The following is a 22,619-nucleotide window of genomic DNA, read 5'->3' as shown; positions in this document are numbered from 1 at the left end:
AGTCAAACCTCCCTCTGCCTCCCTCTCATAAGGATATTTATGATTGCATTTAGGGCTCACCAGGATAATCACCCCATCTCAAGATCCTTAACTTAATCATATCTGCAAAGTCTCTTTGGCCATATACGGTTAACAGTCACAGTTTCCAGGGATTAAGACCTATGTATCTTTGAGGATCATTATTTGGTGCAGAACAACTCTCTTTCCCTCATGTAAAGATTAATTCCTTTCCTGATTTTGTGTAGGGATGCAGCCCACCCTGTATTCCGTGAAGGAGGCCCTTCTTGGCAGACCTACCTGGATACGGACAGGCTATGAAATATGTTACTACAAGTAAGTTAGAGCGCTATTAGCTTCCTTTTCTCTGTCCTGTAATTTTCTCTCAATTTCCCACTTTTCCACATTGATCTTAGAAACATTAGCAGTCTGTGCTTGTCTGATAAATTTTTTGTCACTCTGTCCTAATGGCCAATGTCCTGCTCTTCAGAGGTATAAGCATATTCACTGGCACCCACAGTAGACCTCGAGAAATACCTTTTGATTTGCTGAAAGAGTTTATCTTCATTTAAACACATTAAAACTTTTAAATCTTGTTGTCAGATATTAGAAGTCGTAGAGATTCTACCTGTGATTAGTGTGTCAAGCCTTAGTTCTTTACTTATTTCTGCTGAACCCAGAGAGTGAAATGTCTGAGATGTTCTATCCTGTTTCTATCCACCCCGTGGTTTAGTTTTCCAAAGTACAGGAGGCTGAATATGTGACAGTTACACATATGTAACTCCTCCCCATAGCAAGGTAATTTTGTGGAAAAAAATAAAAGAGGGAGGAGTTTCAAAATTCACCTTTAATCCTTGATCAGTCTCCAGTTTCATCAGTTTATCCTGCAAAGTTACAATGAACTTTAAATTGTCCATATATTTTGATGAAAGAAATGCATTCCAGACATCTAGATTGCTTATGTGTATATTTTCTTGAGATGAAAAATAAAATTCAAATTTATAAGAAAATAAGGATAGGAATTGCTATGAGAGGAAGAATATATATATATATATGTGTATATATATATAATTATTAGTTCAGTGCTAATTTCTTATAAAAACTGAGAGGCTAGTACTTACTTTCTTAAATAAAGTAAGTTTCATCTCTTTCTGAAATTACTAGAGCCATCTAAAAAAGTATGATCAGACATTCTGGAGTTTAGGATAGTTGTCACTATGGAAAGGAAACAGAGTATATGCCCTTGTGCCTCTTGGCTTTTGAGACTTTGAGGATAGGAGTATTGATAGATGGGAAAGGTCAAGAATCTTGTTGCTGTATCAGATACAAAGGCAAAAATCACCATGGAGATAATGGTAGTCTACAAGACACAGAGCCAGGCTGACTAGCAGTCCGTAATAAAAGAGTTGGAGGTATTCAATCCCTGATCTATTAGGATATGAATCTAAAGAGGATTTTTTATATCCTTTAGAAAAATTGCACAATATTATGACTTTGTTGGTTTTCCATTCACCTAAATGGCAACTACTGTCTGGCTCACCTATCTTAAGACTCTCAGGGCCTTTCTTATAGTTCAGAGAGATTTAGATTAAACATCGCCTCAAGGTGATAGTCTGCAACTGCAGAAAAAAAAAAAATACGAAAATCTACTTTTGGACCTTGGTGTGTCAAGCATGAGTTTTAGTTTTCTCTGAAACTAGTTATTCTCAGTAAATGTGAAAGACCCAGCTTAGAGCTGGCTTGGACCTGAAAGTTAGTAACAGATTGGACAAACATAACATTTTGCATTATTTCCTAATGGGATGTCTAAATGTCCCGTTGGAGGATGCTCCTCTTGGAATTGGGGAATAAGAAGGCTAAGGGGACCACGTATTTCCCAAAAGAAGGAAGAAGTCACACTTTCAAAAGCACAGCCTTGACCTAAGGAGAACCAATTCTGATAGCTTTTAGAGCTATTAGCAAGACAATTATTATATGATTAAAGAGCAACAGAGGGATAAGAAAAAACCATGAATGTATAATGTAATTAATTTTTCATATTCCAGCCATGAATACAGCTGAGATGAATGGATAAGATTGCTACATTGTAATGTAGTTTGTTTTATAATTATTCACCACGTTGTGTTAACATATTCCCAATAATATGATGTAACAACAGGATAGATATGTGTAATCTCTATTCACCCACAAATTAGAACACCTCTCTCAATTGTAAAATGATGTGTTAGATTATACAATATTTCTCTCCCTATTTACCCATCCTGATCTTTGAGTTGATTTGCTTTACAAGAGTTCTTTGCTTCTCTTCTGCCTTTATTATTTCTGGTATATTAATTTGGGAGAACTTTACTTCCCTATTTCCTTATCTCCCATATATCTTTAGAAACTCTGCTCTATTTCTGTTGTGCTGTTAAAGTCCCAGATTTGGTGCCATGTTTTAAGAGGATGCCAGGGTGCTCATTGTGGGGACAACTGTGAGCCGCGGTACCTGAGTATGTTTCTAGAAGGGTGAAAGGAAAAAGGAGATTCAGAAGAAATGGGATTTGCATTTGCATTTTCCTTCAGAAGTTGAAGTTGACAGCAATGATGAGCAGTTGAGGATGTGGGCTGACTACTCTGGAGGGCCAATTGTCATAAAATGAAAAGTCTCCAAACTATTTTGACAATATGCCACTAAGCAATAAGATATATTTGTATGTGTTCTTACTAGATTAGTTTATACATTTAAAAAAGTATATATGCGTTACTATACTAACATATTATGCATATAAGAAACCATGCAAAAAATGAAGACTTTTAAATTAGGAGAGAAAGATGAAACAAATAATAGTTTATAGCTACCTAATTGTTACATCTTTATGCTATTTATAGCTTAGGGCACACTAGAATTTTGCCATGGAGTTTACCATTAGGTGTAGTTATAAGTAGTCTTTTTGGTAATTTTGAGAAATTTTGTTTAACTTTCTAGATCTGATTAGATTATTTTAACAAAAATGAGAATTACTGAGAAAGACCTAATATTAAGGATAAGGGGTAGGCCATGTCCATTCTGCCATTTTCTGGTCATTTTGATTGCAATTTAATTTTAACGTCAATAGATGGCTTCTAAGAAGATTTTCTTTTAAAAAGTAATTGTCTATTTTGTGAGGTTTAGTTTAATTTAGGCAATACAATCTGTAAATCAAAGTATGCTTCCGTAGACTTAAATACCTTGCCGGAAGCTAAAAGCAAAAGAAAAAGGAAGGGAGCTAGTTGTTCCCACTTCTCCCTTTGGAGACCTCTCCTACGCAACAATCAATGCTTAACTAACATGTAAAAACCGTAGAAGCAGATATAATGTGTTTTTCATACTCCAGACCTGGAATACAACAGTGATGAGTGGATATGATTGCTGCACCATCATCTGGTTTGACACATTAGGTTGACATTGAGACAGCTATGCCAATCCCCATATTAAACAGTAGACGACTTAATTTCTTTCTTACTATCTAGGTAATAATCATTTTGAGGAGAAATTCTAATATTTTCTGCCTGTGGTCAGTTGATCACTCTGCCCCTCCCATGGAGCACCTCCCACCCCTTCTGTTCCACCCCTTGCTCTTCCCCACCTTGAAGACCACTAGGCTGGAAAATAAAAAATGCCCCTCGAGAGGGAGGAACAGAAATGGGCAGATTCGTTTTTCCCTGCCTCTAGTAAAAGTAAGTAAGGGCCCTTTTAGTTTCTCTTTTATTTAGTTCCCTGTGGTCTGCTTCTTCCTCTGATGTGCACAGCCACACACCTTTTTGAATTCTTTCCCTGCTCTGGTCTAAAGTAATTTTGGTGCTGAAGGGCAGAGGGAGGGAAGCTGTGCGCTTAGAGTGGCCATGTAATACACAACGGCTGATCTCTTCTGACATTTATCTCTGCTCATGAGAGGAGATGGAACAGCTCACTCATGAAGATGAATGTCATACAAGAGCTCTGCCATCATGCATCCTTCCACGGGATCTCAGGAGAGAGATTTGGTGTTATATAGAATATTAGAAATGCTGCAGACACAGGGAAGCCTGGCAACTTCACTGCTCTGCCTTATTAGATCCTGTTAAGTGAAATGATGCACGCTCGTTGAACAGAGCCATTGTCATTATAAGATTATCTAATCCATTCTCCATCATGGCATTTGCTTATTTTATGCACCCTGCCTAAAAGAAACAATGACTTTCCAGCATATTTTTAAATACAAATGGAAATAACCTGAGTTCATAACTATGCCTTCGTGTACTTGCTCCTTGCTTCATTGAAGTCTTTATGATTATAAAAGTACAGATCCTTCCAAAGATAAATGGTTCAGGGAACAGAAAAGCAAACAAAAAGCCTTTTAGCTGTGAAGTTGCTGGATGTACCCAGCCCAGGTCATCTTTGACCCCAGATGACCAATAGAATCCAGCTAATCTTCAAGATCACTTCTGATTTTCACCAGGCTGCTTCTCCATCTAGATGAACAGCTTGAGGAGAGGAAGTTCTTTGACTCAGACTTCCCACTCATTAATGGCGTGACCTTGGGCAAATTATACCAACTTCTTTCAACCTCAGATTCTTCATCTTAAAATGGGATAATAATGGTATCTACCTAATAGAAGTGTTCTGAAGATAAAATGACGTGAGATAAAACATGTGTAAAGGTTAGAACAGTGTCTGGTGCATAGTAGGTGTTCAATGAATGCTAGCAATTATTTTAAATAATTAGTAAAAACATCTTCTTAGTGGCATCAAATATCAATGATATAAAAGTCATAGTATATGGATCATATTAACTCTCAGCTGGATTATTTTCCTTTTTTTTCTGTTATTTTGGACTGTAAGTTCATAGGCAGCTCTGATTTATGAAGATAAAAACCTCAGATTCTTACTTGCCACACTGGGCATAAGACATCTTGTCATTTTTTATCCATTCCTAACAAGCAGGTGATATAATAAAAAAAAATTAGTTTTTGAGCTAAGCCTACAACTGGGATTAAATCCTGTTTACTATACTTGTTGTGTGCAATTGCTCTAGACACTTAACCTCTGTGAGCCTTAATTCCCATCTGTTGAATGTGTGTAATAATACTCACCTTGAAAGGGTGTCATTAGGATTGGAGATAAAATACATTGAGCAACCTAATTATTACTCCTGGCGTCTTGGGTCCACTTATTATACAAACTTTAACTGAACAGCTGCTATGTCCAGGCAATGTGGGAAGCATAAAGATAAACAGATGAATAAGCATGGTTCTTGCCACAAAGTATTGGCCATGAGAATAGGAGTGATAAGGGGGCTATCAAGGAAGGCTTCCTGAAAGAGGAAACACTTGAGTTAAATCTTGAAGGATGAAGGAGACTTAGCTAAATAAGGAAGATGGAAAGGGCTTTTCATATAAAGCAAGAACATGGGAACAATTTAACATAGGAAGGATGTACATTGCTTCTTGCAAACATCACTTGATATGTCCACATCATAACTGGGAAAAGAAAAGAGCTTGTTGATGGGATCTCAGTTTATCATGGATGAACTGAACTGTAGCAAGCCAGATGTTTCACTTTAGAGATTTATCAAACACTTGGCTTTGAAGAAGATGATCTTGGGAAAGTTTAAAGGCCTCTGCAGAGGAAGGTATGCTGGAAGTAGAGTCATCTCCTGGACAACTCCTGCTACAAGGGGGCTGCCAGGAGACTCCGGTGGGGATGCCTGACATTTGCTTTAGGTTCAGCCAGAGTTTAGACCCCAGGCGAAGGTTGTAACTGAATTTCCTTTAGCTGAAAGTCATTCTAAATAAGGTGTTAATAATATTTTTGTTTTTGGAATTCCAGCAGTGTGTAACCATCCTGGAGAAGACTGGCTTGTCGGTGGAGAGCCTTTAGTCTTGATCAGGAGAATCTAACATCACCAAGCTGTGGGGGGTAGTGTGTTAGGTGAGGGAAAGAGAGAGAGAGGGAGACTGTGTGTATGTGTATGTATGTTGGTGGTGTGAGAAGGCAGATTTGACATAATCAAATCTACCATTTGAATTCCTTACACTTCCCTTAAATCTTGAGCCCATGGAAGCTCAAGAGCTAATGATTAGCCCATTTTATTTCTCTTTCCATTTCACTGCAGCTATTCTTTCCTTGGAGTCCAGATTTGGTCTGAATGAGGGAAAGACATAGAGATAAATACATGGATTTTTTTTTTTCTCTGTCTTTCTTGGTCTCTCCTGTGGTTGAATGTGGTGAGGTTGAGTTTGCACAGGCTAAATGGGCTTGTGATATGACTTTAGTGTACTAATATTGCAGTGGGGAACCTAAAAAGAAGCAAGGCCCATGCCAAATAAGACCAACCCTACTGGCCCTTAGGGACACCTATTATTCTTGAGTCAAGATACAGGCTCTGTCTCCACTGTTTGCAGGCGAAGAACTGGGGACAGTGAAGCACAATGTGCGTGTTTCCATCTGCCTTTACATTCATGAATACGTGCACATCTGTGTGTGCACCCACACATATATGCTTACAAGTGAAGCACTCTTCCACCCTTTGATTGGTTATCCCTGGCTCATTTGATTTCAACTGCTGTTTCCTGTAAAGAGGAGTAATTGACTAGCATTTTGTTCAGCAAGGTGTAAACTGAGTGTATGTTTGCATGGAGGCTTTACAAGGGAAATCAGAAAGCAAATAAGAGGTAGAGCATATGTAACTTGCATGCTTTCTGAGCTACCATCTGCTTCTTTACATACTTTCTAATAACCAGAATCATAGCTTTTGGAGAAGCTTCAGAACTTTGGGGCAATCTGGCAAAGTAGACTCAATTAAGCATTGCGATCCATATCACACCATGTGGGAAGACACTCTTTTGGAATTTCTATTTCTGTAGGCACAAAGGAAATGGATTCTATTAATACAATGCCAAAAACCTGGGTGTGACAGCGACTTGGGGCTGACGTTGTTACAGGGTACCCTCCTTTCCCTAGCATGACCAAGGCTCTAGGTTGCTATGTTGACAGAAGCTGATTCAAGATAAAGGTATCAGGCCATAGTCAGTGGGCTACCAGCTTGCCCTAGTCCCATTCCTAGGTGTATAAATATTGAAAAGCCACAAAACCATGAGAAATAAAATAATAGATTTTCTATCTCTTTCTTCTATGCTTGCTTTTTGCTTAGGTAGGTAGTGGCATGAAGGTAGCAAAAAAGTAGTAAAGAATAACCTATGTTTTTTATATTTTTCAAGAACACACAAGAATAATTACCTACTATTTCTTCCCTTCCCCTTCCCTTTCCCCCAATAAAACCAAAAGCACAATGGACTAGTAAGCCAACGTTGTAAATGTTCAAAGGTGGAATTACATCTCTTGGTGTCCGGGTGTATTTTGCATTATAATGCAGCCTTGATGATAACATTTCTCAGGAAAGCCTGCGCAGCTGTCTGAGCATCAATTGGCAGTGTGTGGGGAAAATATTGCTCGGAATGGACTTCTGGGTGCAATTTTCTTTGATACTGTTCTCTGAAGTATCAAAATTGGTTCTTCATCTTTGACAAAGGAAAATGTGCACTCTCAAGCCTTACGAAGCTGAACCACATTTGAGGTGACAAATATATTCCTTTGGGAAGAAAGCATTGTACAGTGGAAAGAACAAAGCCTTTGTAGCCAGAGAGATCTGGGTCTTAGTCCTGTATCTACCATTTCGCTTTCAGCCCTTTGGCAAATTAACTTTTCTAAGCTTTTGTTTCGTCAGCCACACGATGGGTTGCTGCAATAATAACATAAGATAACATATGTTAAATGTTGAATTGGAATTCGATATATCCTATGATTGCTGATAAATCTACTTGGCAGGTAGAGGGGAAAGGAAGGAGTTGTACCCTATGTGGTCTGGGGAGAGACAGGGATTGGGGGAACCCAAATTTGGATGATAAAGTTTATATCTCCAATGTAAACCCAGGAAAAACAGAACTGTTCACATTTTCCTCGATTTTCTAGCTCAATGACTAGACATCCCTCATTTTCAGACAGCAAAGAAAGGTTGGTAGCATATATGGCACAGTTGGGAGGCAGATGGGCCAGGCTATATGTTGCTGAACTGACTCATGAACTGGCAGTAAGTTCACTTGTACATTTCCCTTTTCTCAGTTTCACCTGCAGAAATGTTTCAAGTGAAGGCCATTGTGCCAATACAGTATATAACGCCAAGATTTATAGCATCTAGGACCCTAAGTGACCCTGCACCCCCCTCCCACCTCTCCCTTATTCTCTTCTCCTCCTCTCTCTTTAGAAATCATTATCGCCAGAGTACAACTGCTGCAGGCGGAGCATCTGGGAAGTGCTACTATACCCTCACCTTTGCTGTCACCTTCCCACACAATGAGGATGTCTGCTACCTGGCCTACCACTATCCCTACACCTACACAGCCCTCATGGTAACTTCCTCTTTACAGTATCACTCCAGCAGGACTGAAGGGGCTCTCTGATGTTTTCCCGAGAACGTTTTGGAGACCCTGACATCCTGATTGGGGGCGGAGGAGGGTGTAGGGAAACTACGGCCTTCCTAAGGGAGCCAGGTTTTGTTGTCACTGACTTGGTGGCTTTCTATGTGTCCCATCTCCTTCCCTGGACAGAGCACAAGGCTGAGCCTTGATCAGTGACATTCAGAAGGCCCAAGTGGTCTGCAAGTTGGGGCAGGACATGGGGACATTTCTTAAGAGACTTTATGTTTAACAAGTCAAGTTAAGTATGAAGTAGGTTGGAGTTGTATGGGAAGCAAGACCATACAAGTAAACTGAAATGCAAATCTGAAGAAAATTCAGTCATTCAGAGGAATGGAGAAAGCAGGAAGGTAGAGCTTGGGAAACTTCTGAGTCTGTGTGCAAGCAGCCATGCCAGCATCTCCAGTGGTTCCAATGACCATGAGCTGGAGGTGGCTAGCAGGATCCAGAGTGGAAGAGAAAAGTGTAAGAATAAAACACTAGATCATTGCAACAGACAACCACAATCTTTTTATGAGGGAGAGTAGGAGAAGTCAGGGCAGACTCACAGTTAGCATTCCTGTGTTCCATAAGGCCCTGCAAAAGTTCGCAAGACTATTGTGAGCAAATGGACTGCTTAAACCATGCAGTTTTCTGTCATTTGAAAAAGCTGGCAAACTATCCCTTACTGCTACCATTTCGTGGATATCCTAAGGATAAATGAGCTCCAGTAACTTCTATAAAGCACTTTCATCCTCTGTGTTAATGCAAAATGTTATTAGCATATTTATAATCATATGTGTTTATATGAGTATATGTATCACTTAGCCTGAAGGATGAGCATTTTCATTTTAAGGCTGTGATAAGGAGTTGGAAAAGATAATAACCAAGAACATCTTTTCCTTCAAAAGGAATGTGCAGGTATAAATGGGAATTTTTTGCATAGAGAAGGCATATCTTGCACCACTTGGCTCACTGCTTCATGTAAGTGCATCTGTCCTCTTCTCCATATGTTGTCTTGCCTAAAGAGAGATTTTTACTGTTTTCCAGATTGCAAAAGATACACAACTAGTATTATTTGTGTATCACACTCAGAGAGCTCAAGAAGTTAATCCAAGTAATGTGCATCGCAAGCTAGGCTGTAACAAGCCACATTTGTTATAAAACATGTTTTGTTGCCTTTAGGGACACAGAACAGGCAAGATTCATGATCCCCCTTCAACAGTTGTTTTTATGGCCTTGCCTGTGAAACGCTGCACATGAAAAGTCTACTGTGGGCTGGGCGCAGTGGCTCACTCCTGTAATCTCAGCACTTTGGGAGGCCATGGTGAGAGGATTGCTTGAGCCAGAGTTCGAGACCAGTCTGGGCAGCATGGTGAAACCCCATCTCTACAAAAAATACAAAAATTAGCCAGGCCTAGTGGCATGCACTCATAGACCCAGCTACTTGGAAGGCTGAGATAGAGGATCACTTGGGATCAGGAGGTTAAGGCTGCAGTGAGCCAGGATCACACAACTGCATTCCATCGTGGGCAACCGAGTGAGACCCTATCTGGAAAAACAAACAAACAAACAAACTAACAAACAAACAAAAGCCAAAAGCAAAAAAAGTCTGCTAGGGAAGGGGATTTCTTTTTAAATATGTGTTATGTGTTTGCCTTTCCCATTGGGTAAGGGATCATGGATCTAGGACACGGTTCTTTTCGCTTGTTAGAATATCTTGGACTCTGATAAGGTCCTGGTGGCCATTCGTATAAAACATTAGAACGCAAAGGGGTTGGTGAAGTTGTCTAATTCACCCTTAACATTTATAGATGCAAGAACTGAGACCTGAAGTCCCACATTTAGCTAGCAGCCATGCAGGGACAGAACATCAGCCTTTGAGGTGTATTCCTGTGGTCTTTCTACTCTCCTGTAGAAAAGTGTAGAAGAAATTCCTAATTTCTGCTCTGGGGTCAGATCAGTGTCATCGCTTGCTATTACATTCATAAGCTACTAACACATGTAGTCGTTTTATGAGTACATGTAGTCATCATTGTGTGATGATACAGACATCTCTAATGTTTGAATTCAAATCACCAACCCACAGTTTATACCTTTAATGCTGAGTGCCGTGGATGTGGTTCCCCTGAAGGATAATGTCTCTTTCCAAACATGGTCTAATTCTTACCCCAAGATGCTCCAGTGGGTTCTTGCTAGGCGCCTACAAGCTGATTCAAATTGTGTACCCCTTTCAACCTGCCCTTGACCTGATGGTACCTAGTTGTTGACCTTGTGCCTCTGGGCCTGCTTACCTTCTGGACACAGTTTCAGATCAGAATACAACGTCTAAAATTTGCAATTGGTAAGTAACTCTAAGAACCACTGGGTCGGAGGTCAATGAGGAGATGATTTCATCTTAAAGGGAAACAAAAACACACAAAAAAGAGGACTCCCCTCTCTGCACCAATCACTTAGTTTCACTGAGAGGGAAAGAGAGGCCTTGTTAATTGATGCTTATTGACTTGTTACTGTTAACAATATTAATAACTATTACTGTTACTATTAATTACAATAAGCTATAATTACTTATGACTTTTTATTGTTACTTGTGAGCTTGCTGACTGTGAATGTCTTCCACCAGGGAAGTTTGTGGAAAGTTAATGAGAAAGAGGGATAACTTATTTCTCCTAACTGAGCAAAACAGGGTTAGAAAGACACTTTGTTACTTGAAAGTGACAAATGTGTATTCTCAATTTTAGGTTTTACATTTCCAATAACTCATGGTCTTTGTCCTCTCTAGGTTTAAGACAATAATTGACTCTGTGACTTCTCTTAAAAAAACTCTTCCTCCCATCATGGACAGAATGAGTACATTCTGTAATGCACACTAGTCATTTTTATTTTTGGACATGTCCTGAGGAGAAACAGTTTTTCTTCCAACAGATCAGTGATAAATTAAATGTGAATGATACCCCAAAGGGAGAATTAACTGTATGTTACTTGGGGGTTATGGTGAGGGGTAGAAAATACGTTTCCATGTGGAATTCATAATTTGCAAGACTCTTATAATATGGATTACATTTAATAATTACAGACATTTTTGTAGCAAAGGACTTGTGTGTTGGATGTTTTTCAATGTGAATACAATTTGGAAACTTTCAAAATTTTATTATTCTCTTATAATAAGAAAATTAGTATTTGGTTCTTTCAAATGGATATTTCCAGATGCTTGCCAGTAAGTCTGTTGGATAATTTTTCATATTATAGCATTAAAATACAGCTAAAAGAAAGAAATACACTATTGTAATTCTGAAGCAAACAAAAAAAGCTCTATTTTAATCAGTTGTATCAAGTTATCAGTAATTGTAATGATTGTTAAAGTGTTAGCAATACTCGTTAAAGTATTAGAATTATGTTATAAATAGCCCCTAGGTAGCCAGTAGTATTGGTTGCAAATGGGGCCCCAAGAGAGTTTCTGATGAATATTTTAGGAGGTAAAAAATTGGGATCTCACTGAGAACTTATAACTGTGTGAAATGACAACAGACAAAAAAAGTGGTCATTAGTAGAGTCCATGGATTGGGAGAGCTTAAGGATCTTAAAGGATAGAGTAGAATTTTTATCAGACACATATACCCACTGTGGAAGATGTGAATACTGTTATCTCCAGAGGCAGAGGGTGGCGGGGGAGGGGGAAGAGAGAGAGAGAAGAAAGAAGAAAGAAAAGAAAAGAAAAAAGAAAGGAAAAAGAAAAGAAAAGGAATTAGAATGCCACATGCACAGTATCTTATAAAAGACTCAGAATAAATGAAGAGTTTAAGAAGTGTCAAGTGGGAGATGTTGACTTACATGTGGCAGATCAAAGATGCAATGAACAGGTCATAAATCAGCACTGTCAGGTAATCAGTAGACAGAGATCCATCCTTGTATAGGCCAAACAAATGACAGACCCCAATAAAGGTTCTTTTTTTTTTTTTTTGAGACGGAGTCTCGCTCTGTCGCCCAAGCTGGAGTGCAGTGGCCGGATCTCAGCTCACTGCAAGCTCCGCCTCCCGGGTTCACACCATTCTCCTGCCTCAGCCTCCCTAGTAGCTGGGACTACAGGCATCCGCCACCTTGCCCGGCTAGTGTTTTGTATTTTTTTAGTAGAGACGGGGTTTCACCATGTTAGCCAGGATGGTCTCGGTCTCCTGACCTTGTGATCCGCCCGTCTCGGCCTCCCAAAGTGCTGGGATTACAGGCTTGAGCCACCGCGCCCGGCCCCAATAAAGATTCTTGATGGTGAGGAGGTGAGCATGGAAAACCATTCTGAAGGAGCCAATATGTGCATGAATGGTAAAGTCTTTGACAACAAGGACGTCTGAATTCCCTAAATACAGGGTCTTGGGCACAATGAAAGAAAGTTTTGAGGTCAGACAGACCTAGATTTTGGTCTAGGTGTTGTGTTTCCTTGCTGTGTAGCCACAGGCAAGCTATTTAACTTCTCTTAGCTCGGTTTTCTCATCTGTAAAATTGGAAACAAAAAAGCAGTGAACTACATAGGCTATTTTCAAGGTTGCTAATTGGCAACTATTTTAGTTGCTAATTGGAAAGTTTTAGCAAAGTGTCTACATCTAGTAAGCAATACTAGATGGTAACCATTAAAGCATTTATTATTTTTTGTGATGACGTGTGATTATTTTCTCTGTTGGACTGATTGGAAGATACCCATTCCATAATTCATACTAAAATTAAAAAAAAATACAAATGAAAGACCCCTCCTCAAAAATTACAAAGGATACTGATGGTTTTCTTGGAGTAGTTGATTATGATTATTTTTTTCTTACTCTTTTTTCCAAATCATCATACTATAGCTTTGCTTATTTTTAATGGACAAGGAATATTAAAACCATCCTTTCTTTATAATTGACAAATCTATGAGTAGTTATGTAGAGACTAATCATTTCTCACATTTTTAAAGTTAAGTCCCTTTAAGTTTGGGAGCATAATATTGGCAGACTGGGACAGTTTGAGAAAGCTCATCAGAACATGCCTGCAGCATGTTCTTGTGGCTTTTATTTAGCTTAAATGTGTTATTTGTTCTTGTCTTGTGATAAGAAGTCTTTGATTCTCTGATGAGTATGTTTAAGTAACAACTGAGATCTAGGCAGGAGACAAATAAAATAGGCTATCTCCTTCGGAGTGGACTTTCTTCTAAATTAGGGGAACAGAGAGTGCAGCAGTTTAGGGGATAACAATAGAAAATGAATGGTTTTTGAGTGCACAGTGCTTCTCACTTTATCAGTAGACATCAGCAGCTTACCCTGCTGAGGTCAAGGAAGTCTTTTATCGAAGTTTTAAGGGAGTAGTTGATAAAGGAAAGGGAGACTGAGGACTCCTGTGGAGAGACACAGGATGAGGCCGCAGGCTAAAGTTATCAGCTTGATATTGTTCACAGACAGGATTTTCTTTTAAGAAGTCAATCTCTCTGGGGGTTTCTACAATTGCCTTGAACTCATTCACATTTTTATAAAGAAACCCACCCATGTGGCTTCCACAGGGCTGTAATTACAGTCAATTGGCACATGCATTCAGAGGTCCTACTTTTCTCATCAATGATCTCCACAATATCCTATTAGGCATAACTTTTCTGGACCTGAGATGGGAGATCATATTTAGGAGAACAGGACAAAAACATTTTTGCAAAAGGAAATCCAACAGAAATTTATACTTGGTTTACTTCTAGCAATCTTTTATATGACTGAAGCCAAAATAATCCCCTAAAAGTAGAAGTGTTAGATACTTGCTGGACCTGATGGCAGGTCCAACAGGAGGGAGATTTCATTGAGGGGTGCAGGGAGATGGATCCATGAAAAATTGCAGTTTACAGAAAATGAGTGACATGGTTTGGCTGTGTCCTCACCCAAATCTCATCTTGAATTGTAGCTCCCATAATTCTCATATGTCGTGGGAATTAATCGAGTCACGGGGGCAGGTCTTTCCCATGCCGTTCTCGTGATAGTGAATAAGTCTCTTGAGATCTGATCGTTTTACAAAGAGGAGTTCCCTTGTACATGCCCTCTTGCCTGCCACCATGTAAGACATGCCTTTGCTCTTCTTTCACCTTCTGCCATGATTGTGAGCCCTTCCTAGCCATGTGGAACTGTGAGTCCATTAAACCTCTTTCCTTTACAAAGTACCCAGTCTCAGGTATGTCTTTATTAGCAGCATGAGAATGGACTAACACAGTGAGCTTAAGCTAAAAGAATATTAGGCATTTGTTGATTTGTAATATTATTGTGGAAAATGTAATAATAATAACAAATTAAAAGAGAACTCATGAGAGAAGAAAACTTTCAGGCTTTGCCTTCTCCCACATTTGCTACTTGGGAGCCTGTCCAGCCAACACTATTTTGAAGGACAGTGTTCGTGTGCCCTATGATACCTTTTTGACTTTTTGTCTCTCATAGCTAATAGTGCTTGGTGGCTTCTATAGACCAACCTTCTGCCTAACCTGCTTCCCCGTATCTGATTTGTAAAATCTAGATTTTATTATTTTTTTAAAGTTTGATATCAGGCACCAAAGAGCTACGGCTTAATTGTAATATCACAGAATGATGATTACTGCTTTTTGTTTTTCATTTATTTGTTCCCCCTTTTCCCTTTTTTCTTTTTCTTTTCTTTTTTTTTATTTATGATTTTTATTTCATTTTTAATTAACAAATAATACTTGCTTATATTTATAGGGTGCAATGTGATGTGTTGATACATGTATATGTTGCAGATTGATCAAACCAGACTAATAAACATATCTATCACCTCACATATTTATCATTTCTTTGTGGTGAGAACACTTAAAATTACTCTTTTAGGGATTTTGAAGTAATTCAGTATATTATTATGAGCTATGATTACTATACTATGCAATGGATGACCAGACCTTATTCCTATTGTCTAATTGAAATTTTGTACCCTTTCTCCAACATCTCTCCATTCCTCCCCTTTGTTTCCGCTCCTCCAGGCTCTGCACCACTATTCTACTCTCTACTTCTATAAGTTTGACTTTTTTATATTCCATGTATAAGTGAGATCATGTGATATTTGTCTCTCTGCACCCATCATTTCACTTGGCATGTGTCCTTCGGGCTCATCCATGTTGTTGCAAATGATAGAATTTCCTGTTTTTTAAAGCTGAATGGTTATCCATTGTGTATGTATGTATATATGTATATGTGTATGTGTATATATATAATATATATATGTGTGTGTGTGTGTATGTGTGTGTCACTCCATCAGTGGGCACTGTGGTTGTTCCCATATCTTGGCTCTCGTGAATAATGCTGCACTGAACATAGGGGTGTAGACAGATATCTCTTTGATATACTGATTTAAGTTCCTTTGGATATACCCAGAAGTGAGATAGCTGGATTGTATGGTAATTCTATTTTTAAGTTTTTGAGGAAACTTCATACTGTTTTCCAACATAGCTGTGCTAATTTACTTTCCCACCAATGGTGTTCAGGGTTCCAGATCCTCACCAGCACTTGCTGTCATTCATCTTTTTGATAATAACCATTCTAACAAGTGTGAAGTGGTATCTCATGTGGTTTTATTTTGCATGTCTCTGATGTTTAGAGATGTTGAACATTATTTTTTGTGTGTGTATCTGTTGTCCATTTGTATATCTTCTTTTCAGAAATGCCTATTTAGGCCATTTGCCCATTTTTATAGGGTTGTTTGTTTTCTTGTTACTGTGTAGTTTGTGTTCCTTGTATATTTTGGATATTAGCCCCTTATCTGATGTATGATTTGCAAATATTTTCTCCCAATTTGTGGGTTGTCTCTTTGCTCTGTGAATTGTTTCTTTTGCTATGTGGAAGCCTTTTAGTTTGGTGGAATCCTATTGTCTATTTTTGCTTTGTTTGTCTGTGCTATTGGGGTCATATTTAAGAAATCACTTCCCAAACTAATGTCATGAAGCTTTTTCCTTATGTTTTTGTCTCATAACTTTACAGTTTCAGGTCTTATGCTTAGGTTCAGTTGATCCTTATATAAGGGATCAATTCTCATTCTTCCACATGTGGATATTTAGTTTTCCCAACACCATTTATTGAAGAAACTGTCCTTTCCCCATTGCGTGTTTTTGGTACCTCTGTCAAAAATCAATTGACTAGAGGTGTCTGAGTTTATGTCTGGCCTTTTGTTGGGAAAGCTTCACCATTGGCAAGGACCCATGTGGCCACAATAAAATGTAACAAACAGATTTAATGAGAGAGAGAGAGAGAGAGAGAGAGAGAGAGAGCGAGCAAGCTCATAGAGATAATTCAGCAAGACAGTGTTTCCCAAAACATAGTCTGTAGCACTTCAGTCTCTTGAGATGTTTAGAGAAGAAAAGTTTAATGGTCATCTAAATTTATGAAGCACTTGTACTAGTTTTTCTTCTAACAGTTCACAATGCATATTGAAATATTAAAGAATCTGAGAAATCTTGCATCCACGGAAATATTTTCATTTTCTTTAACTCAACATTTTCTAAGCACTTTGGCTATGAATTTCCTGCCTCCTCCATCTCCTTGTTCACACCACAGCACTTGCTAACACACTACGGGATATATTTTGGGAAATGCTGCAACCAAGTTTCCCTTTCTGGCTTTAGAGCCCTGGAATCTTGATAGTAATTGTGAGGCAAGTTACATTTAGTCTGGATTTTGGTAATAAAGAATACTGAGAGCAGCTTTCACTCAAATGTTTATAAAAATCTTAAAAGTAATTTGTTTATGATCACAGAGACTATAATCTGAATCCAGCACTATCCATGCCTTCTTAACTAAGGAGCTGGAATTTTCCTTTTCCAGGATGACTTAGAAACATGACTGATATTCTGATGGAGACATTTCCATTCTTCCTCTGTGCCATCTCTCCTGGGATACCCAGATGTCTACTTCTTATATCAGGGCTTTAGTTAATAATTTAATATTGATTTTTGTAACCTATTTTGTAGGTTACAAAACCTATTTTGTAACCTAAAAAAATTCCTTACCGGAATTTTTTTCCAGTAAGCTTCTTTTAAGAGGGTATTTTCTATTCTCTAGTGGTTATTTTATTTTTGCTATTTTGAAAACCGTTTTTATTTAAGTCTAATTTCATTTAATTGTCAGAAAATGTGATTTGTATAATTTCTGCTTTTTTTGGGGGAAGAATCTAATGAGTTTTTAATAGCTGTATATATGATTAATTATTGCTACATTTCCATGAATATTTGAGAAAAAATTTTTCTCTGGAAAGACAAAATTTGACATATGTCTACAAAAACAATATTGTTCAAATACCTTATATTATTAGTTTTATGCAGTTGATTTATTCAAGACCCAGGTGCTATCTTAAAATCTCCCACTCTGAGAATAATTTTTTTCTCTTTCTTTTTTTGTGTTATATATTCTAATCCCATATTATTTGATTCTTAAGATTTATGAGTTTTATATGTTCATTGTGAATTTTGCCCTTTATCAAAATAAGATTTTAAAATCCCATTTAATGCACTTGATCTTGAATATGGCTTCGTTGTATATTACTATTGCCATGCCTGCCTTAATTTATGTTTGCTTATGCTTTTAGTTTCAATATTTCTCCTTTAAAATGTTTGAACAGAGGCAAACAAAATAAAGAGATAATATAAGAGCATTTCTCATACACATAATTTTTTTTCCTTTCTCTTTAAAAGTACCTCTTATGTACAACATGCTGTGGGATTTTAAAAAGTAATCCAAGTTTTTGTCATTATTAAGGCTGATTAGCCTGTTTATACTTAAACAGTTTTTACTGTTACTTGTCATTTTGGTTTCATGCTATTTTCCATGCTTCACTGCTGTTGTCTCTCTTTCTTTTTTCTTATGCAATGTGGACCATCATTTCTTTCATTTTTTTCACCCTCAGAGTTTATAATTTTACTAGTGCTTTCTTTTTACTGCTTAAAAAGAGTATATTTGAACTTATACTTCTCCATTAACAATAACAGCTAACATTTATTGTTTCCTGCATAACAGATGCTCTTCACATACATTATATGACTAAATTATAGCAACCACTGCATTAGATAGGTAATGATATTTTTATGTGCCTTTTAAAGATGAGAAAACTAAGTCACAATGAGGTTAAATAAAAAATTTACATCAGTTTTTTCAGAATCCACACAACCAGAATGTAAACCCAGATTTCCTGCATTCCTTGGCTCATGGTACCTCCCTCCACCTTCAAAGCCAAAAATGGCATGCCTCTTACCTCTTTTTCCATTACATCCCATCTCGTTCTTTGACTCTGACTTCTTATCTCCTTCTTTCACTTATAAGGACCTTTGTCATTACACTGCACCCAACCTGATGATCTGGGATAGTCTCCCCATCTTAAATTTCCTAATCACATCTTCAAAGTTCCTTTACTATGTAAAATAACATCTTCACAGGTTGGAGGGATTAGAATATGGGCATCTTTGGAGGGCCATTATTCTGCCTACCACACCAACATAAGCAATAAACTCAACTCTGTTTTAGAGACCCATTGTTCTAGTGATATTCTAGAGAGTTTGCATTTGGCACAATACTAAGTACTGCCTTTCAATTTTCAAGAATTAAATAATATTTCTGTATCTATGTGAGTTGAAAACATTTTGTTCCACCTTTTTCCCCCCTTGTACATCTCTTTTAAAGTTCATTTTAGAGCTAGGTGATGACATCAAAATTTTATAATGTGTATTGTCTTCCTAAAGAATGATTTTTTAGTGTTTATGTTAATATAGTAACCATATTTTTATATAGTCATTTAGATGTAAGCTTGTTTAACTGGATTTTATTATAGTCTTTTTATATTGCTTTTCTGTTTGATTTGTGGGCAGCTGAAGTGTGTCTTGAAGTCCTTCTTTTCTTTCTTTTTTTTTTCTTTTTTTAAGACAGGGTCTTGCTCTGTTACCCAGGATGGAGTGCAGTGACTTGATCTGGGCTCACTGCAGCCTTGACCTCCCAGGCTCAAGTGATCCTCCCACCTCAGCCTCCCAAGTAACTGGGACCACAGGTGTGCACCACCATGCCCGTCAATTTTTATGTATTTTTAGTAGAGATGGGGTCTCACCATGTTACTCAGGCTGGTCTTGAACTCCTGAGCTCAAGCAATCCACCTGCCTCGGCCTCCCAGAGTGCTGGGATTACAGGTGTGAACCACTGCACCTGGGCCAAGTCCTTATTGTCAATAAAGATAAGGTGATATTTTGTCTGAGCTCCTGCATGTTTGAGCATGTATGCTACATTTGCTGATGAGCAAAAACTTGGTTGGATATAGGTTTATTAGATTATAATCTCTTCTACTTTCAAGCTTTAAGCAGTACTCATTTCCTCTAGGATGTAGTGTTGCAGAATAAACATGAGCCAAGAATGATTTTTTTGTATATATATATGTACAATGGATTTATTCATACACACACACACACACACACACACACAGACACCACACAGAGACACATACATGTTTAAAAATAATCTTCAGTGTAGGGTACAAGTGTCATTCTATGCAACAATGAGCAGTGAGTTAAGATTGGCAATCAAACACACAGGTTAGGCTTTATCCAGAACTAAATTTACTATCCATAAGAAAGAATACACAGAGGGAAACAAAACAGCACACATAGAAAGGGCTTAGTGAGAGTCTTTGGACTCCCAGGTACAGCTTACTTTGTCCTAGTAACTCCTCACTATGGAATTATATGGTCATGAGAGATTAGGTTGAGTGGAACATAACTGTCTCAGCCTAGGAATACTATCAGCCTTGGGCTTCCTTCAGATTTCATGCTTAGCTAGTTGTCTAGGTTGTGTGTGTGTGTTTGTGTATGTGTAGTTAGTCATCTTGTATTCTCAGGGGTATGTGGCTCCTTCCCAATCTCCAATGCAGTTGCATCTCATCAATACCTGATCCTCGTTCCTTGAGGGACAATCATAACAATTAAGTACAAAGATTTGATTAGATACACGGGCCTCTGCTGGATTCTCATTTATCTTGAATCTTGTATAAACATGCTTCTTATAATTCCTTTACTTAGTATTGTGTCAAGTCCTGGCTCTCTGGAACATCACAAGAACAACCTGTTTCTAAGACACAGTTGGGTTTATTGCTCATGTTAGCATGGTAGGCAGAATAATGGACCTCCAAAATTCCATATCCCAATCCTGTGAAGATGTTACTTTACATGGTGAGGGTACTTTGAAGATGTGATTAGGGACTTTGAGATGGGGAGATTATCCTTGATTATTGGATTGGGTGCAGGGTAATCACAAGGGTCCTTATAAGTAAAAGAATGAGATAAAAGAATCAGAGCCAGAGAAAAAGATGGGACTTAATGGAAGCAGAAGTCAGTAATGCAATTTTTGACTTTGAAGGTGGAGGGAGGTACCATGAGTGAAGGAATGCAGGTGACCTCTAGAAGCCGGAAAAGGCACAGGAAGAGATATTGTATAGAGCTTCCAAAAGGAATGCAGCCCGGCTGACACCTTGAATTTTGCCCAGTGGGACCCATTTTAGACTACTGGCCTTCAGAACCGTAAGAAAATAAATTTGTGTTGTCTTAACGTACAAAATTTTTGGTGATTCCAGCAGTAGTAGGAAACAAATTTACTAAAGGAGAAAGAATGGGACAGAATCTTACTAGTGTCTCAAAGGGCAGAGGGCAAGGTGGGGATATTTACTGATACCTTAAAGCCTGGCTTAAAGGCAGATATTTATTTAATGTAGGGGGGATTGATTAGGATTGGGTAAGGATCATGAAGTAATGGTTTAAGATTGGTGGACACTGTAAGGTAAGGATTTTGAAAAGAGGTGAGAAGAGGGATTCGAAGAATCTTGGCTCAAAGATGGGTTGATGCTTTCTATTGAAGGGTTGATGGGATATTCCTGAAATGAAAAATATATTTATTTGTAATTTCTGTCTTCCCATAGCAGTAAAGTTATGCTGGAGAATAATAGGGGAAGGTTGGGGAATAATAAAGTCGTGTTAATGTAGACGGTAAGCTGTGTGTAGGTAAATGATTTTGGTTCTCAGTTTTAAGGAGAATATGACTCAAGGTCAAATTTTCAGGTGTCCCCGAGGCTAGAGAAAGGCCATATAATTATCTGGTAATCTTTTCTTTTCTTGTCTCTTTTTCTTTTTCCTTGCAATTCAACTATTTCAGTAGAGTACAAATAGGTTTTAGTCTACTCCTATTCAGATGTTGGGATTTGTACTTACTTTAGGACATTCTTTTTCCCTTGTGTAATAGTTGTCTATTGCTTCAGTAACAAATTATTAAAAATGTAGTAGCTTCAACAGGAACAGGTCCTTTAAAAAAAAAGTTGTACAGCTTTTTAGGTTAGAAGTTTGACATGAATCCCACTGGGCAAAGACCAGGGTTTTGGGGTTGCATTTCTTCTGGAGGCTCTGCGGGCAGAATGCGTTTCCTTTCCTTTTCCAGATTCTAGAGGCCACCTGCATTCCTTGGCTGATGATGCCTTTCTCCATCTTCAAAGCCAGCAAGGGAAGACTGAGGTCTTACGGGGCCAGCAATGGTTCTCTGCAGCCAGGAAAGGGTCTCTGTTTTTAATCATGTTATGATTAGATTGACCCTAACTGGATAGTGCAGGATGACCTCCCCATTTCAATTGGACCCTTAATCTAAGCATGTCTGCAAAGTCCCTTTCACCATGTAAGGTATCCTACCAAAGGTTCTGAAGGTAAAAACATGAACATCTTTGGGGGCCACTATTCTTACCATCTGTAGCAAATTCTTTCCACGTGTAAATACTTCCTCTACCTTTTGAAGACACTACTTCCCTTTCCATATATTTTACATATTTGTCAATATATTTACATATTCATTTTATTAAAAAATTCATAAGTTTTTTTGTTTCATTTACCTAGCAGGCTAGTTATTTGTCAAGAAACAAGGTGGGTGGTTTCTCCTTGGACCTCTTAATACCTACTTGATTGTGGAAAAAACTTTCTAAATTTTAAGCTGGGAGGATAATTTTTGGGCAGTGGTATTCTTGTGCTGCACAGGGGCAGTGTTTCCCTCTGGTTACTGAAGTCTCCACTGTTGGGGGATGCAGTGCGGGTGGGGGAAAATCTCTTAGCCTCTTTATGACTGGTGCCCCTGTTTTGATTAGGGAGAATTTCTTCAGAATTCTTAAAGATT

General features: G+C 38.2%; 1 protein-coding gene across 9 annotated transcripts in view; it reads left to right on the top strand.

Annotated features, from left to right (window-relative positions):
* LOC105488361 (AGBL carboxypeptidase 1) overlaps nt 1-22,619 on the top strand; it is a 958,121-nt gene that overhangs the window by 207,448 nt on the left and 728,054 nt on the right. For all 9 annotated transcript variants that reach the window (XM_071100734.1, XM_071100736.1, XM_071100739.1 and 6 more), the window contains 2 exons: nt 246-333; nt 8,262-8,406. In XM_071100734.1, the coding sequence (XP_070956835.1) occupies nt 246-333; nt 8,262-8,406 (233 nt within the window). The remainder of the gene's footprint in view (nt 1-245; nt 334-8,261; nt 8,407-22,619) is intronic.

This window comes from Macaca nemestrina, chromosome 7 (genome assembly GCF_043159975.1).
Source record: "Macaca nemestrina isolate mMacNem1 chromosome 7, mMacNem.hap1, whole genome shotgun sequence".
Classification (NCBI taxonomy): Eukaryota; Metazoa; Chordata; class Mammalia; order Primates; family Cercopithecidae; genus Macaca; species Macaca nemestrina.
Note: the sequence above shows the minus strand (reverse complement) of the source record. Positions and strands in the feature narration are given on the sequence as shown.